The 19,362-nt window shown below is 47.6% G+C and overlaps 1 protein-coding gene across 1 annotated transcript in view; it reads left to right on the top strand.

Moving 5' to 3' along the window:
• Window positions 1-1,023: 1,023 nt before the first annotated feature.
• Window positions 1,024-19,362, top strand: part of LOC138265982 (all-trans-retinol 13,14-reductase-like) — a 49,157-nt gene continuing 30,818 nt past the window's right edge. The window contains exons 1-2 of the mRNA XM_069214228.1: window positions 1,024-1,604; window positions 17,883-18,065. Coding sequence (XP_069070329.1) covers window positions 1,445-1,604; window positions 17,883-18,065 — 343 coding nt within the window. The 5' untranslated portion in view covers window positions 1,024-1,444. The remainder of the gene's footprint in view (window positions 1,605-17,882; window positions 18,066-19,362) is intronic.

Consider the following 19,362-nt stretch of genomic DNA (forward strand, 5'->3'; position numbering starts at 1 on the left):
GCGATTCCCAATGGGGTCGCAAATGACCAACCTCATCAATATTCATGAGGTAGGCTGCAGTTTGCGACCCTCTGGGAATGGCCGCACTCAAAGGGATGGTGGCCTGCTGGAGACAGCAGACCACCATATCTGTGACTGCTTTTAAATAAAGCAGTTTTTCTTCCAGTTTGTGAATAGGTTACCACCAACTTGAAGTTGGTGGTAACTGCAAATGTTTTGCAACTGCATTCACAGTCGCAAAACATTCCTACATGCCAGTGTGATTCGGTATTGGGAATGCAATTCTGTAAACAAGTTACCAATTGCATTTTGCTTTGGTACATAGAAAAAGCATTTTTCCAGGTGCAAATGGCCCAAAGGGACGTTTGCAACTGGAAAAATGCTTCGTACCGCCGACCCTTAGGGACATATTTACAAGAAAGAGGCGTACCGGTCCTGATGCACCACTTTTCTTGTGTCACCCCTGCCCCACCTAATGACACTCTGATTGCACCATATTTACAATATGGCTCACCATGGAGATAGTTAGGATAATAGCATTAAAAATGTTATGCTATTGTGGTGCTTTGCTGCACTAGTGTCAAAGATTTTGATGCTAGTGCAGCAAAGCACAGGGAGGCCCATTGATTAAAATGAGTGCGTCATTTTAACGCCTGCTCTGAGCAGGTGTTAAAAAGGCTGGTTAAAATGGCGCAGCGAAAGCTTGTAAATTTTACTGCACCATTTTTTCGGGCCTCCCTGTGTCGAAATGCCCCCCCCCCCCCTTACATACATTATGCATGATGCAGGCATAATGTGGCACAAGGGTTTAAAAGTGGAGCAATGCTACTTTGTAAATATGGCACAGGATAATGGTCTCCTTAACGCCACATTGGCGTAAAAAAAAAAAAATTATGCTAGTGTGGTTCAAGGAGGTTCAAGGGGCTTGAAATATGCCCGTAGTATTACTTTTATGTCTGTACTGTTCCGGTTTTTGCTTCTCTAAATAAGCTCACCTTTGGCCCACTGGGAAAAAAGCCCTGAGGACGAGATGCGCTGCCTCCTGTGAAGCCCGTTAGACTCTACTTTCATCCTTATCCTACACTGGCATCATGCAATCTTGAAACCCCGCCTCCTTTGATAAAAGTGATCTTTACCCCCATTTCAAACAGTGACGAGAAGGTGGGACGGGCCTGGCCCAGAGCCAGCTCCTGGACTCGCCCAGGGCAGAGCCTGACGCTTCCCAGCGCAGGGACTTAAAGAAGCGACGCCACCTGCGCATTATGGGCTTCGAGGCAGTGGCACCGAAGGGTACCTGCTGACTTCTGCTCTGTAACGAATACCGTGGTCACACGTCGGCTCTTTTAGTCCTAGACGCCGTCGTACAATATCCCTGGGCATTTACCCCAAGTACGCCTCAGCTTCACATTACTTGACCAAGTACCCTCTCAGCGACGCACTCGCGATGCTCCTGTACATCGGTGTCCCCGCGGCGGTGCTCCTGCTGCTGTTCCTGAAGTGGATGTTCCGCACCCGGGCCCCGAACCCCTTCGCCCAGGACAGCCGCAGACCCCCCGCGCCCCTGGTGACCGAGAAACTTGCGCGACAGAAGGTGCTGAAACAAGGTAAGTTCTATGAAGTGGGGTAAGTGCTGCACAGACCAGGTGAGTGGAGCAGAGTAGGCACCAGACAGTGGCTTGACGAAAGTGGAGGGGGGGCTGCAAAGAAGCTCACGGGCAGTGGGCAGGATAAAAACAGTACAAGAGCGGCATGTCAGCGGCAGAATCACTTCCGTGTTGCCAGGTGTTGGCAGTGCACACCGCAAAGAAGGACAGTGCAGGCATCCGTTGAGAACCAGAAATGTAGTATAAAAAGGCCTGAGGGTTTGAATGGAAGGGCCAACGGTGTCCATATAATTACGTACCTCGCGGCACTTGCTCACTGGTACAGATGGTGCAGTTATATTACGCACGTTTAATGCAGTATGGTGGTCGTTCGGCAAATGAGCTCAGAACTGGCAGATCTAGAACTGGAGCAGGTAGTGCAGCTCCAGTGGGTTTTCAGCAGAGTAACTGCAGTGCAGGTGTGTCTGTTACAGATTCACCTGCTGTGCGGGGCATCCTGACCAGAATAAGCACAGCCCCGGAGGGTGCCGAGCAGGGTTAAGTGCAGCAAAGGCATGCGTGGAGCACTTTTCCTGCAGCGAAAAGAAACGCAATTTAGGGTACAGACGTTTGCAGTGTATTGAGCAACGCAGCCCTCCGCGTGACTATGAGTTGGAGATGTTTAGTTACAGTAAATTATTTTAGTTTAGTTTAGTTTTTTTTGGGTAATTCTCTGTTTACTATTGTCAAGTGAGAGTGCACAACTTGCTCTAATATCTACAGGTGTGAATTACTAACCACTTTACAGTGCTTAATTTGTAAATAAAAATGTGCCGGTGTGCAAAGTTCCCATCTTAAACACGCGGCTGCTGCAATTAAATGTGGGTGCATGGAATACTGAGGCAACATAATCCTGAAGCCATCTCAGGCCTCTTTAATCCATTTACAGCCACTCCCTGCCCCTTATGCTCACTCTAGCATCTTTCTGCTTTCCCCCTTTTGTGACGCGTTTTAATGTTTCTCTTCCTCCATCTTTCCCATATGTTTCTTTTGCTCGCAGTAAATGCTTGAGGCAGAAAAATAAGCGCCGGCCCTAAAAAATAAGTGCTAAGAGTTTGGTGGTTAGGAGTACAGCGGTGGGAAAATGAATGTTCCCTTAGGGAGGGGCGAGAGAGAGGTCATTGGGAATGTGGGAAATCCACTAAGTTACAACTTTCAGGGCAAACATCAACAGTACCGCAGTATATGCACCCAGTTTGCACATTCAGTTTTTAGTGCAAAAGAAGCTGGAAGTGAGGATGACTGGTTTTCTCTGCCAGGAAAATACGTGTTACTGTGGATCTCTGTAAAAAAACAAGCATTTGCAATGCAATGGGTCTCACATTTGTTCGAGTTAGAGCTATTAGAATTGTAAATTTGTAACTGGACTTTTCTTGCCACTTAAATTGAAAATGAAAAGCAAAACAGTTGACATAAACAATCCGATTGAAAGCGCCATGAGCATGACCGCAAAGGAGAGACACAAAAAGAAAAAGAAGTTCACTTGCAGTCAAACGTATTGGCAAACGTGCAATTATCCATGTAACAGGGTTGGTGTCCAAGGAATTAACAAAACCGCCTGAGGATGGACAAACATAAAACATTTACTAATGATAACAAAGGATTTTTGAAAGGCAAGCTCACAAATGAGTGAAAGTGATGGGTGTGGTTAAAAGCCCACAATATTTACAACAGGTCAGAGGCACTGCAAGATAAACCCAGATGCACGTCCCTGTGGATAAGTAGCCACCTCACTGCTCCTAAACACATTCTCTTGGGTTAACCCTAGGGTCTAATGTGAGAATTAAAAAAATGAACTGCTCATCAGTGCTGCATGTCGTAGACTACTCTCCCAATTTATGTTGCTTGATTCCAAGCTGAATCTAAGAAAAAATGTTTAAATATTTGCAATGAGATGTTCGTATGTTCTTACAGGCACATTGAAATAGGCTGTAGTTAATATCCTGGATGTCGTAGAAGCTCAAACACTGGTCACTGTACCCAGTGAAACCTGAAAGATCTGCAAGTAATATGCTATCTTGTACTACCTTAACTTGTACTACATTTTGCAGGTGCTGCTTCCTGTTCTTTTTGCTTTTGCACCCTCAGTGGGAAGGGTATGCCCAGACATGGGCCCCATGCTCACTGTGCCATTGGATTCAAAGTAGCCTGGCTGATGAGGCATGACACCCCAAAAGCGGTCCCATGATGCTTGTTTCCAGTCAGTTCGGGCTGGACTATTCCCATGGGGAGTAGGGTTAAGGCTGATTTGCACATGGCTAGGTCCAAACTGGGGTGGCATGGTGGGCAATTTTTTTTTTAATTAAACCCAGACCTGTGACTGAGGGTTGAATGTTTGATTAGTTCAGCATTCTGTCCATCGTCTGTTCTTGTTGCTTCTTTATAGCCAACACCAGTGGTTTTGAAATCTCTTGTTCACCTAGGACAAGATATAGGTTACAGATTGCTGCATGTATTAGTCTAGAATTATGCTGCAGAGAGCTTTTTCCAACTGGATATCTAGCTATAGAATTAGGTGACACCAGTATCCTAGAGAGGACATTACTGGGAAATTGAAGTGCTAAATACTTCCTTAATCAACGCCTACTGAAAAATAATTAGGTAATTGTGGTGCTGGTGACTGTAGGATTAGTGATGTAGAAGTGCAGTCTGTTCTCGCCCTAGAAGCCACAAGGGATCACATTAGAGTCCTTCAAATGCCATTTATCTTCCCTCTGCATCCTGGACTGAAATAGCTCAACTTGTGGCTTCTGCATCTTACAATGCATGGCCTCTACCATGGCCTCTCTGGGTTAATGGTGAGCTACAAGCCCTCTCTAGAACACATATTAACCTAAATGAACACTTGGTGCCACTCTAGCACAGCTGGCTGTCATGTCGTTCCTGCAGATTCTACAACAACTGCTATGACTGACACCCATTTCTTGAACCTTTCTAATGCCTTGCCATTCTTAGACACAATATGTCGCAGCTACATTGATGTCTGCTCTCATCGGGATCTCAACTAAGGCCACTCTTGGGCTACTGGTTCTCCCTGATGGGCCAGCATTTCTTGCCATGTGTTACTCTGATAACAATGTGTTGCAAAGTCATCTTTTTGCCCTGTTCATCCCCATTTTATGTTGTTGCTGACTGGTGCTGATGATAACTGACTCTGACTTTGCCCTGGACTCTGTTAGCCAGACCCAGGCCAGTGCTATGTTAAAACACACACTTGTAGTAGAGTACACTAGGTATTAGGGTACCCTTTCGATTGTCCTGACAGACCCTGTAAGTCCCTAGTATATAATGGGGCAAGGGTGTACAATCTGCCTATAAGCCCCTATACATTAGGGCATGGAGATTAGAGGCCTAGCGGAATTTCTGCACTTGCATGTGTGCACTGCTGTGTGCTTCCTGTCCTTTTAAATGCAGACCTTCCTTGCAGCCTGTCTTTAAACGTTACATTCCTACCATTTGCATGACAGCCGCTGTATGTCCCTAGTAAACAAAGTGGCAAGGCAGGTGCCAACTACTTATAAGACCCTCGTACATATTAGGGCATGGAAGTAGAGACCCATAGAATTGCTGCCCTTTGCATGTGGGCACTGCTGAAGGTTTTCTGTAATTTTAAAATGCAGCCTGACTCTGCAGACTGCATTTACATGGAAATGGTGTCCCAATTCGACTTTGGTGCTGTGGGCACTTTAAATGTGATGATCTACCTTATTTTCACATATTAGGTACCCCCAGGATCTCCCCTAGGTATCCCAGGGGCGGGGGTCATGTAACCATAAGCAGGGGTCTTATAAAAGATGTTTTATAAACCCAGGTAAGGGAAAAACTGATCATTTCATTTCCCCCACTATAGATACTTGCCTTCATAGGCTATCATTGCTATATGGCATTTTCATGGTAATAATAGTAAGGAAAAGCGCAGAAAAGTAATTCAAGGATTTAAAAGATTTGTTTTGATAAATCCAGCAATTTGACATTGGTGAATTTATCACAACTTGTACAGAAAATCAGTTATAAGGCTTTTCTTTCTGTAAGCCAAAATCCAGCCTTCTGACTGTCCCCTCTGATTGGTCAGTGCTAACATGATTAGCAGAGCTGCTTGATTAAGGGCCAGATGTAGCAAAGGTTTTTACCCATTCTGTGTCTATGGGAAAAAGTGTTTGTACATATGGCCCTAAGTGATAAGTGGCTGTCCAGGGGAGAGCATATCTGGTGAAGGGCAGTTCGGGGAGGCTACACAGGAATGCATGAGCAGGGGAGGGGTAATAAAACATACAGCCTCAAAGGAGAGCAAGACAGGAGAGAATGCCAGATCACCTAACCCCCACCTTCTGGACCCCTCAGCCAGATACTAGGCTTAAGGAAGGAATTTGCAGATGTTAGAAGGAGGAGAGCTATGGAAATGAGCCACACTGAAGGATGGTTTAGCCGGCTCTTAGTTTCAGACATCGTGGATTTTGGAAAAATGGTGCTTGCTGGGGCAGGAATATGCCACACTTTGCAGGAAGTGGTCATGCATCTGGGTGTCACTCTGCATTCTATTGGTTGGGCGCCCCCCTTCCTGATGCCCAGGAGCTGGGAATACATATGTGAGAGGTGCATAGCCTCTCAGATCTGCTGCCTGAAACTACAAGAGAAAGAAGGACTGTCCTGCTGGAATCTGGATCTGCACCCTTAGCCTGCACTTCTAAGTGAACTGTGCCTGCTGCACAATCTGGTACTACAGCCCTGGGGATGGTGCCTTGCTTCAAGAAGGACTCAGGAGTGGACTCCCTGCAGCTACAGGTTAACAGAGCTTCACCTGCATCATCCCCAGCAAAAGTCCCCAGCCTGTAGTGCATCCAGTGGATTTGACCAGGTGCATTGCGGGAATTGTGGTCCAACTTTCAAAGGACCATCCAGGAGATTCCAGACCCTTGGATTTGTGTTTTGGACCCTCTGTACCTGCAAGGAGGTCTTCATGAAACGGCTCCTGAAGTTTGGAGAAGTTTGGAGAATTTTAGTAAAATTGGCGCTGTGTGTTTTTAAGCACTAGGAAGTGTTTATTCTTAAAAAAATCATATCTCCGGTTCCAAGGACCCACATGGAGATTCCAGACTCTTGGATTTGTGTTTTGGACCTTTTGTACCTGCAAGGAGGACTTCAGGAAACACCTCCTGAAGTTTGGAGAATTTGGGTAAAGTTGGCACTTTGTGTTTCTAAGCGCTAGAAAGTGTTTATTCTTTTAAAATTCATAACTCTGGTTCCCTACATTGGATTTTTGTCGTTTTGGTGTCTATTTACTCATAAAAATATAACCTATTTTTGTAAATTGGTCTGGGATTTTTATTGTGTGTTGTGCCTCACATATTTACTGTATTGGTGTTTTTTAATGCTTTACACTTTTTTCTCCTAAATTAGGCCTGCCTGCTCTGTTATTGCTACCAAGGGTTGAGCAAGGGGCTAATTTACTGGGACCTGTACTGAACCTATATTTGGTTAGTGGCCTTAGTGCCAGTGGTAGGTTCATAGTTACCACTGCCAGTAACCCACTTTCCAACATTTTTGGTGTTCAGCGGTGTGAATGAGGACTTGTGTTCAATTTACACCATACAGTGTTTAATTTGAGATCAGTAAAAATCTGCTAAATTGCCTTAGAACAAAACTTTAGATTTTTGAATTTTTGAAATTTGGACTAAGCTGATTTTTAATCCATTGTTTTGATTTTTCTAAATTTGTTCTAAGTCCGACTGATAGTTGTTGTGACCCAAAACTAGGGATACCATGGAGCTGGACCTGGCTAAACTGACTAAACTCAATGTGGCTGAGCTTAGGGTTTTGTGTAAGGCTAGGGGGTTACCTGCTACTACCAAGATTAGAAAGGCAGCGTTGGTTATTTCCCTGAAGGCCTAGGCCAGGTCAGCTCCAGAGAGGGAAAGGGAGGGGAAGGTGGCCCCCTTCTGCCGCATCACAGAGGAGGATGAGGAGGATAGAGCTTCCATTGCTTCCAGTACTAAGTCTGTCACTTCAGAGGGTCGGAGGAGGGCCAGGGCCCCTACTCAGGAACCACCACTGTCACTTGCAGAGACAGCTTGAGGCCCAATTAGCTTTAATAGCTTTGGAGCAGAAGAAATTAGAGTTAACTAAGGAGCAGTGGGAGGAGAAAAAAGCAAAGAGAAATGATGGCAGCGACAATGAAGGGGATGTTGAGGTGCCCAGGGGTGGGGGGTTTGATTCCAAGTTTCCTAAGGGAATAGTACACAGATACATAAAGGGGGATGACACTGACAAATGGCTAACTGCATTTGAAAGGGCCCTTGAGATGTGGGGGTGGGGGCATCCCAAGCAGTGGGGTTCACTCTTGTGGGAACTGATTCCAGTAGCTGGGAGGGATAGGCTCTTGACCCTGCAGGAGGAGGAGGTTAAATCCTACACCCACATGAGGAGATGCTTAGTTGAGAAATTTGGTTTTACCCCAGAGCAGTACAGGGTGAAGTTTAGAGACACCCAGAAAGTGAGTACACAGTCTTGGGTGGATTTGTTGGACACCTCAGAGAGGGCACTAGAGGGCTGGATTGTTGGAAACCATGTGAGCACATATGATGGATTGTATAATTTGTTTTTGAAGGAACACATTTTGACTCTGTCTACAGGAGAGGTTACATCAGTATCTAGTAGACTCTAAGCTGTCTAGTCCTAGGGAACTAGTCGAGGCAGCTGATGAGTGGGCCAGGACCAGGGTTTCCAATCAGCACCAGGGTGGCGACCAGAAGAAAGGAGGACAGATCCCTTTCCAGGGGAAAGCCCAGGGGAAAGAAGCTAAAAAACAAAAGGAGTCTTCCACAGACCCACAAGAACCTGAGAAAAGAGGGGGGGCCTGAGCCAATCCAACTTCAAGGGGAGGGGGTATCAGGGAAAGAAGGGTAGGTTCTTTGATCCCTAAAAGGTAAGAAAGTGCTTTGACTGTGGTCAGCCAGGGCACAAGAGAGGAGATGCTGTCTGCACAAAGAAGCCCTCCACTATTGGGCAGTCCCCAGGGATTGCTAGTATAAGTGTGGGGGTGGAGAGTGCCCCAGAGAGGGGTAGGGCAGTGTCAGAGGCAACTTTAGTATACTTTGGTGGGGTGGATCTGGAAACCCTAGCCACATTACCTCCAAGCATGGACAAGTACAGGCAGAGGCTTAACATCAATGGGACGGAGGTTGAGGCTCTGAGAGACACAGGAGCCAGTGTGACTATGGTGAGAGATACACTGGTGTCTCAAGAGCAAATGCTACCTGGTGAGTTTCACCAGGCGACCTATGCAGACAGCAGGACCAAACTCCATCCAATGGCTAGGGTGGATTTAGAGTGGGGAGGTGTGACAGGCCCTAAGAAAGTAGCTGTGTCACCTGCCCTGCCAGTACAGTGTTTACTGGGAAATGATCTTGAAGCATCTGAGTGGTCAGAAGTGGAGAGAGGGCTCCAAATGAGAATATTGGAGCTCCCTGAGTGGGTATGTGCTGTGACCCATTCACAGACTGCTCAGAAGGAAAATGCTGGACACTTGGACCCCGGAACAAAGTGCCAAGCCTCCATGGACAAGGGTGCTGGGTCTGGGGAGTCAGCCCAGGGAACTCCAGAAGTACAGGAGGAATCTGACCCTGATGGGAAAGATCTAACCTCTGACGATGAAACTCCATCCCTACCAGATCTGTCAGACTTAGCAGAACTGACAGGAGCCGGTGGACCCTCTAGAGAGGAGTTTTGCCAGGGGCAGAGAGACTGTACCACCCTTGAGGGCTTGAGGCAGATTGCCTTAAAGCAAGAGAAAAGGGGTGACAGTGGATTTCACAGGATCTATTGGGAAGATGGTCTGCTCTATACTGAGGCCAGAAACCTCAGGGAGGGGGCCACCAAGAGGTTGGTGGTGCCTCAGAAATACAGAGAGTTCATCCTGACTTTGAGTCATGTTATCCCCTTGGCAGGACATTTGGGGAAGGGCAAGACTTGGAACCGGTTGATGAACCATTTCTATTGGCCTCATATGTCTCAGAAGGTAAAGGAGTTTTGTAGCTCCTGTGTCACCTTTCAGGCCAGTGGCAAGACAGGGGGCAAGCCCAAGGCTCCCTTGATACCACTGCCAGTGGTTGGGACACCGTTTGAAAGGGTGGGGGTGGACATTGTTGGTCCCCTAGAACCACCTACTGCCTCAGGGAATAAGTATATCTTGGTGGTAGTGGATCATGCTACAAGATATCCTGAGGCGATACCTCTCAGAACAATAGCTGTCCCTGTGCTGGCTATGGCCATGCTTGGTGTGTTCACCAGAGTAGGTTTACCAAAAGAGGTTGTTTCAGATAGGGGTACAAACTTCCTGTCCTGCTATCTGAAGGTGATGTGGGATGAATGTGGTGTTACCTACAAGTTCACCGCCCCATATCATCCCCAGACCAATGGTCTGGTGGAGAGGTTTAATAAGACCCTGAAAGGCATGATCAATGGGTTGTCTCACAAACTCAGGAGGAGATGGAATGTTCTCCTTCCATGCCTACTGTTTGCCTACAGGGAGGTCCCACAAAAGGGGGTTGGTTTCAGTCCCTTTGTGTTGTTATTTGGGCATCCTGTGAGGGGGCAATGGTGGCTGCTGAAAGAGTCTTTGGAGAAGCCTCTCAAGGAAGCAAAGGACTATGTGCTAGGCCTGCGCTCACGCATGGCAGAGTATATGTATAAGGCAAGCACGAAACTGGAGGCTAGCCAGGAGCTCATGAAGCATTGGTATGATCAGAAGGCTGCAATGCCTGAGTATACTCCAGGACAATTGGTATGGGTGTTGGAGCCTGTAGCTCCAAGGGTCCTTCATGACAAGTGTACTGGACCCTATCCAATCATTGAAAAGAAGGCTGAGGTTACCTATCTGGTAGAACGTAACACCCCCAGAAACTCTCATAGGGTCCTGCATGTCAATAGATTGAAACCCTACCATGACAGGGCAGACATGACCATGTTATTGGTCACAGATGAGGGAGAAGAGGAGGAAACCGAGCCAGTGCCGCACCTCCTCTCCAGTGCTATGCAGGATGGGTCAGTGGAGGGAGTGGTACTCTCTCCCAAATTGACAGACCAACAGCACAGAGACATTTGCTGGTCTGTTCTCTTTGACACCAGGTGTCACTGATTGGTGTGTGCACCACATTGACACTGGTGACAGCCCACCTGTCATAAATAAATTGTACAGGTTGTCTGACCATGTCAGAGACAGCATTAAGGCTGAGGTAGCGAAGATGCTGGATTTGGGGGCAACTTAGCCCTCTGACAGTCCATGGGCCAGTTCAGTGGTGCCCAAACGTAATCCCCAGGGGGAAAAGAAGGATTTAAGGTTCTGTATGGACTACAGAGGACTGAATGCAGTCACAAAGACTGATGCTCACCCTATACCTAGAACTGATGAGCTCATTGATAGGTTAGGGGCTGCTAGGTATCTTAGTACATTTCATTTGACCTCAGGGTACTGGCAGATTGCCCTCACTGAAGGAGCAAAGGAGAGGTCAGCATTCTCCACACCCGAGGGCCATTACCAGTTCAAAGTAATGCCTTTTGGCTTAAAGAATGCCCCTGCCACCTTCCAAAGGTTGGTGAACAGGGTCCTGTCTGGGTTGGAGCAGTTCAGTGCAGCATATCTGGATGATATAGCTGTGTATAGTTCCACTTGGGAGGATCACTTAAACCACTTGAAGGAAGTACTTCAGACCACGCATCAAGCAGGTCTGACTATTAAGCCCAGCAAGTGCCGGATTCCTGTGGTGTACCTGGGTCACCTTGTAGGTGGAGGCCATGTACAACCTCTCCAGGCCAAGATCCAAACCATTTTGGATTGGACAGCTCTTACAACCCAGACACAGGCCAGGGCCTTCCTTGGGCTGACTGGGTACTATAGAAGATTTGTTCAGAACTATGGGACCATTGTGGCGCCTCTGACGGAACTTACCTCTAAGAAGAGGCCAAAGAAAGTGATTTGGACTCCAGAGTGTCAGACGACTTTTGACACTCTGAAGGCTGCCATGTTTTCAGCGCCAGTGTTGCTGGCCCCTGATTACACAAAGGAGTTTGTGGTGCAAACTGATGCTTCAGAGTGAGGAATTGGGGCAGTGTTGGCACAGGTAAATGATGAGGGCCTCGATCAGCCAGTTGCCTTTATTAGCAGGCGACTTCTCCCCAGAGAACAAAAATGGAGTGCCATTGAGAGGGAGGACTTTTCTTTGGTCTGGTCCCTGAAAAAGCTGAGACGATATCTGTTTGGTACTCACTTTCGTGTTCAAACTGACCACAGACCTCTCGGGTGGCTCATGCAGATGAGAGGGGAGAATCCCAAGCTTTTGAGATGGTCCATTTCCCTACAGGGGATGGACTTCACAGTGGAACACAGACCTGGGGTTGGACATGCCAATGCAGATGGACTTTCCAGATTTTTCCACTTAGCTGATGAGGGCTACCTGGGTGCAGGTTAGTGACCCGTCACCTTTCATTTGGGAGGGGGCCATGTTGCAAAGTCATCTTTTTGCCCTGTTCATCCACATTTTTTTGTTGGTGACTGGTGCTGATGATAACTGACTCTGACTGTGCCCTGGACTCTGTTAGCCAGACCCAGACCAGTGCTATGTTAAAACACACACTTGTAGTAGAGTACACTAGGTATTAGGGTACCCTTTCGATTGTCCTGACAGAACCTGTAAGTTCCTAGTATATAATGGGGCAAGGGTGTACAATCTGCCTACAAACCCCTATATGATAGGGCATGGAGATTAGAGGCTTAGCAGAATTTCTGCACTTGCATGTGTGCACTGCTGTGTGCTTCTTGTCCTTTTAAATGCAGACCTGCCTTACAGCCTGTCTTTAAAAGTTACATTCCTCACATTTGCATGACAGCCCCTGTAGGTTCCTAATAAACAATGTGGCAAGGGGGGTGCCAACTACCTATAAGACCCTCATACATAATAGGGCATGGAAGTAGAGACCCATAGAATTGCTGCCCTTTGCATGTGGGCACTGCTGAAGGTTTTCTGTCCTTTTAAAATGCAACCTGACTCTGCAGACTGCATTTACATGGAAATGGTGTCCTAATTCGACTTTGGTGCTGTGGGCACTTTAATGTAATGATCTACCTTATTTTAACATATTAGGTACCCCCAGGATCTCCCCTAGGTGTCCCAGGGGTGGGGGGTCTTGTAACCATAAGCAGGGGTCTTATAAAAAGATGTTTTATAAACCCAGGTAACGAAAAACTGATCATTTCATTTTCCCCCTGATAGACCTGACAGCCTTAGGGTGGTCACCCCTAACTTTTTGCCTGCCTCCCTCCACTTTTTGGACACTGTTTTTGCTGGCTTTTAGACTGCGCACTTTACCACTGCTAAGCAGTGCTAAAGTGCATATGCTCTCTTCCTTTAAACATGGTAACCTTGGATCATACCTGATTGGACTATTTAATTTACTTATAAGTCCCTAGTAATGTGCACTATAGGTGCCTAGGGCCTGTAGATTAAATGCTACTAGTGTGCCTGCAGCACTGGTTGTGCCACCCACTTAAGTAGCCCCTTTACCTTGTCTCAGGCCTGCCATTGCAAGGCCTGTGTGTGCAGTTTCACTGTCACCTCGACTTGGCATTTAAAAGTACTTGCCAAGCCTAAACCTCCTATTTCTCCACATATAAGTCACCTCTAATGTGTGCCCTTGGTAACCCCCAGAGCAGGGTGCTGTGTGGATGAAAGGCAGGACATGTACCTGTGTAGTTTACATGTCCTGGTAGTGTAAAACTCCTACATTCGTTTTTACACTACAGTGAGGTCTGCTCCCTTCATAGGCTAACATTGGGGCTGCCCTCATACAGTATTGAAGTGGTAGCTGCTGATCTGAAGGGAGTAGGAAGGTCATATTTAGTATGGCCAGAATGGTAATACCAAATCCTGCTGACTGGTGAAGTTGGATTTAATATTACTATTCTAGAAATGTCACTTTTAGAAAGTGAGCATTTCTTTGCACTTAAATCTTTCTGTGCCTTACATTACACGTCTGGCTGGGCTTAGTTGACAGCTCCTTGTGCATTCACTCAGACACACCCCACACACAGGGTACTCAGCCTCACTTGCATACATCTGCATTTTGAATGGGTCTTCCTGGGCTGGGAGGGTGGAGGACCTGCTCTCACGTAAAGGACTGCCACACCCCCTACTGGGACCCTGGCTGAAAGGGGACCTGGTGCACTTCTTAGCCACTCTTTGAAGTCTCCCCCACTTCAAAGGCACATTTGGGTATAAAACAGGGCCTCTGCCCTACCTCATCAGACACTTGCTGGAGAAGAAACCTGAACCAGAACCTGCATCCTGCCAAGAAGAACTGCCTGGCTGCCTAAAGGACTCACCTGAGTGCTTTCTGCAAAGGACTGCTGCCTTGCTGTTGCCCTGCTGCCTGGCTGAACTCTTGTCTGGCTGTAAAAGTGCTCTCCAAGGGCTTGGATAAAGCTTGCTTCCTGTTCCTTGAAGTCTCAGGACCAAAAAGACTTATCTTTTTCATTTGGACCCTTCGTGCGCCAAACATTTCGATGCACAGCTTGCTCCGCGGCGAGAAAATCGCTGCACACCGACGCTGATCGACGCGACACCTTCGGGGCGACCGGAACTTGGACGCACGGCCTCACAAGGACAATGCTGCCCGACTTCCAGAGGGGAAATCGACGCAACGCATGCCGTGAGACCGAGAATTCCAGCGCACACCCTCCCGGAACGACGCGCAGCCGGAAAACAAGCCGAAGAATCCACGCACAGACCACGGGACATCTGGTAATCCCGCGACCCACAGAAAGAGACTGTCCGCGTGCAGGAAAACGACACACGACTTCCCAGCGTGAAAAATAACGACGCAAGTCCGTGTGTGCAGGGGAGAAATCGACGCACACACCATTTTTCCACGTATCTCTTCTTCTGCGGCCCTTTGCGGAGATTTTCCACTTTAAACCAGGTACTTTGTGCTTGAAAGAGACTTTGTTTGCTTTTTAAAGGCTTAAGACACTTTATATCACTTTTCAGTGATGTCTCTACAATTTCACATTGCATCTTTATTCGTTTTGACCTACAATTATCCTGATAAATATTATATATTTTTCTAAACACTGTGTGGTGTATTTTTGTGGTGGTATATTGTGTTATTGTATGATTTATTGCACAAATACTTACACATTGCCTTCTAAGTTAAGCCTGACTGCTCGTGCCAAGCTACCAGAGGGTGGGCACAGGATAATTTTGGATTGTGTGTGACTTACCCTGACTAGAGTGAGGGTTCTTGCTTGGACAGAGGGTAACCTGACTACCAACCAAAAACCCCATTTCTAACACCCCCACTATACTGTAGATACTTGCCTTTATAGTCTATCATTGCTTTATGGTATTTTCATGGTAATAATAGTAAGGAAAAGCGCAGAAAAGTAATTTAAGGACTTAAAAGATTTGTTTTGATAAATCCAGCAATTTGACATTGGTGAATTTATTACAACTTGTACAGAAAATACGTTATAAGGCTTTTCTTTCTGTAAGCCAAAACCCAGCCTTCTGACTGTCCCCTCTGATTGGTCAGTGCTAACAGGATTAGCAGAGTTGCTTGATTAAGCTATAAGTGTCTGTCCAGGGGATAGCATATCTGGTGAAGGGCAGCTCGGGGCTACACAGGAATGCATGAGCAGGGGGAGGGGTAATAAAACATACAGCCTCAAAGGAGAGCAAGACAGGAGAGAATGCCAGATCACCTAACCCCCACCTTCTGGACCCCTCAGCCAGATACTAGGTTTAAGGAAGGAATTTGCAGATGTTAGAAGGAGGAGAGCTATGGAAATGAGCCACACTGAAGGATGGTTTAGTCAGCTCTTAGTTTCAGACATCATGGATTTTGGAAATGGTGCTTTCTGGGGCAGGAATATGCCACAAATTGCAAGAAGTGGTCGTGCATCTGGGCGTCACTCTGCCTTCTATTGGTTGGGAGCCCCCCTTCCTGATGCCCAGGAGCTGGGAATAAATATGTGAGAGGTGCATAGCCTCTCAGATCTGCTGCCTGAAACTACAAGAGAAAGGAGGACTGCCCTGCTGGAATCTGGATCTGCACCCTTGCCCTGCACTTCTAAGTGAACTGTGCCTGCTGCACAATCTGGTACTACAGCCCCGGGGATGGTGCCTTGCTTCAATAAGGACTCAGCAGTGGACTCCCTGCAGCTACAGGTTAACAGAGCTTCACCTGCATCATCCCCAGCAAAAGTCCCCAGCCTGGAGTGCATCCAGTGGACTTTTAAGGATTTGACCAGGTGCATTGCGGGAATTGTGGACCAACTTTCAAAGGACCATCCAGGAGATTCCAGACCCTTGGATTTGTGTTTTGGACCCTCTGCACCTGGAAGGAGGACTTCAGGAAATGGAAATGAAGATTGGAGAAGTTTGGAGAATTTTAGTAAAATTGGCGCTTTGTGTTTCTAAGCACTAGGAAGTGTTTATTCTTTTAAAAATTCATATTTCCGGTTCCAAGGACCTACACGGAGATTCCAGACCCTTGGAATGGTGTTTTGGACCTGTTGTACCTGCAAGGAGGACTTCAGGAAACACCTCCTGAAGTTTGGAGAATTTTGGTAAAGTTGGCACTTTGGGACTCATTACGACCCTGTCGGTCATAGACCGCCAGGGTGAAGGCCGGAGGTAGCACCGCCAACAGTCGCCCAGCCGGGTCCGGCGATTTCCCGACGGATTTCCCCCGGCTGGGGGAATCATCCATGGCGGCGCTGCATGCAGCGCCGCCATGGGGATTCCGACCCCCTTCCCGCCAGCCTGTTCCTGGCGGTTTACACCGCCAGGAAGAGGCTGGCGGGAACGGGTGTCGTGGGGCCCCTGGGGGCCCCTGCACTGCCCATGCCACTGGCATGGGCAGTGCAGGGGCCCCCTAACAGGGCCCCATTAAGATTTTCAGTGTCTGCTTGGCAACTGCACCCGTCGCACCCCAGCAAATCCGCCGGCTCCATTCGGAGCCGGCTTCATCTTTTCTGGGGCTTTCCCGCTGGGCCGGCGGCGATCTTTTGAAGATCGCCCGCCGGCCCAGCGGGAAAGTTAGAATGGTCCCCGCGGTCATTTGACCGCGGGGCGGTGTTTGGGCGGTTTCCGCCCGGCGGGCGGTGCCCGCCGCCCGCTGGGGTCCGAATGACCCCCTTTGTGTTTCTAAGCACTAGAAAGTGTTGATTCTTTTAAAATTCATATCTCTGGTTCCCTACATTGGATTTTTGTTGTTTTGGTGTCTATTTACTCATAAAAATATAACCTATTTTTATAACTTGGTGTGGGATTTTTATTGTGTGTTGTGCCTCACTTATTTACTGTATTGGTGCTTTTTAATGCTTTACACTCTTGTCTCCTAAGTTAGGCCTGCATGCTTGGTTATAGCTACCAAGGGTTGAGCAAGGGGCTAATTTACTGGGACCTGTACGGAACCTATATTTGGTTAGTGGCCTTAGTGCCAGTGGTAGGTTCATAGTTACCACTGCCAGTAACCCACTTTCCAATTCAATGTTTGTCTATGGACAGGCTTGTATATTTTGATCTTTCTACTGTGGATCACTCAATGCTTCCCGCTCGTTATCACCGTACATGCACACTCTGGTTGGAACCCTCTGCCTGGACCTTTCAGGGTTCCCTAAACATTGGCCATGCAGGAGGATTTGTGAAATTAGTACAGAAATGAATACAGAGCTGTTCCGATTGTCGCCAACTGGTCCTTAGCCAACCAGAGGCCATGGATGCAACCCCAGTTGTCCTATCACAGCTAAGCCTCGATTAAGAGTTTCTCAGAGGATTTGTTTTTTTTTAATGCATCTGGTGAAATCCGATACCCCGGAGGTTCGATAAATAGTACCAATTAAGAGTGCTCCCCTAAAATGGCCTACAGCATGCAGACTAGGGTACTTTCCACCCCCAAAATCCACCCGTCCAAGTATTTATCAAGGTTTTTTCTCTTTCTAAATTTCACCAGTTTTGACCTGCTGAAATTTAAAGGGGTAAAGTTAGAGGGAGAAAAATCCATCAAATGTGAAGTTTATGGCATCGGTTATTGATGCGACTACAGTTTGCACACAGTTTAGGAAGGCGCTCATTGTACTCTTTATACGTAAGAAAACGTTTGTTTGACTGTCATTACTCTAAACCCGCTACCCCAACATCTCCACCTATTTTCTGCTAACCAGATTTCTACCGTTTATGTCCACAGGTTTTGCAGTAGAAAAGATTCCCGAGAACCTGGATGCCGTTGTGATTGGCAGCGGTATCGGCGGACTGGGGGTGGCCGCAGTGCTGGCGAAGGCTGGGAAAAAGGTGCTTGTCCTGGAACAGCACACCAAAGCTGGGGGCTGCTGCCACACCTTCTCAGAGAAGGGGTACGAGTTTGACGTGGGTAAGTGTCATCTGAGAACTACAACCTGCTCTTAAAATTTGCATATCTCTCCCTCATTTTCTATAGGTCTTTTTGTGCACACACCAAGAGGTCTAGCTGTAGAAGCCTTTCTGCTGGCCAAAGAGGATACTGCTATGGTTTGGCGGTTTCCCTTTGTACTTAAAACGATGACATGGAAGTCTGAACTTTATAAACGAGCGACCGCATGAGTGTTGTAAACATCGCACTATGTAGGAGTATGGGGTAAGAGACTGTGCACATAGCCTGGGATGCCTTCCTGCCAGAACGCGGTCCCAAAATTTGATGAAAAGCTGCCAATCAATACAATAAGCCTCTTTCTTTGATCCCCCGTGGCTGGCTGGTGCTGAGATACCATGACCCTTATGCAGGTCTGCCATCCCCCCTCTCCCCCCACTCCTTGTTTTGACCTACGATTTAGCTTCTGATTCCAACTCCATACTCATAGGATTGGGTTACAACTGACCAGGATTAATATTATGCATTCGTTTTTCAGATCACAATGTATGCATGCACTTAAAGCTTCCTGGGCATAGCCCTCTGACACAGGTTGTTTTAGTGGTTGATTTGCTTTGCTTATGAATTGTTTTGCAAGAGATGGTTATGATATATGTGAAATCAATGAAAACACGTTTAGAAAATGATGTTGCATAACTGGCACTGTAACCTTCTAGTGATTGTGTAATTACTGACACAATAAAACTGTTAGAAATGGGGTCTTTGGTTGACAGTCAGGTTACCCCCTGTTCAGGCAAGGGCCCTCACTCTAGTCAGGGTAAAAGAGAATCACCCTCAGCTAACCCCTGCTTACCCCCTCGGTCCAGAGCAGTAGGAAGGCCCTGAAGCACTGGGGTACCACTAGCATACGAGCTGACCCAGGCTCAGGAACCTTAGGCTCACTATACAGGAGGCCATCCTCCCAATATATCAGGTGAGTACCTGGAGCCTCGCCAGCCGCCTGGGCTGCAGCCTGCTGCCGAAGCCCCTCAAGAGTAGGGCACTCCTGCTGCGCTGTGCAGAATGCTTCCCTGGTGGGTCCCCCTTCCTGCTGCCACTGTGACAGCTCAGGGACCTCCCCCAGTTCAGCCACCTGCTCCCCTGTAGGTTCCGATGGCGTCACCCTCAGGCTCTGCCTCCTCCCGGACCGTGGGAACCTCTGGGGCCGGTTTCCCGCGCCCCCTGCCCTTCCTCTTCTTGGCGGTCCCCTGGGCCACTGTTTCAGGCTCCAGGGGCTCTTGACTACCCTGATTGGCTGCCATAGACCGGGTGGATACACATA

The sequence above is a fragment of the Pleurodeles waltl genome, chromosome 11 (assembly GCF_031143425.1).
Source record: "Pleurodeles waltl isolate 20211129_DDA chromosome 11, aPleWal1.hap1.20221129, whole genome shotgun sequence".
NCBI lineage: Eukaryota > Metazoa > Chordata > Amphibia > Caudata > Salamandridae > Pleurodeles > Pleurodeles waltl.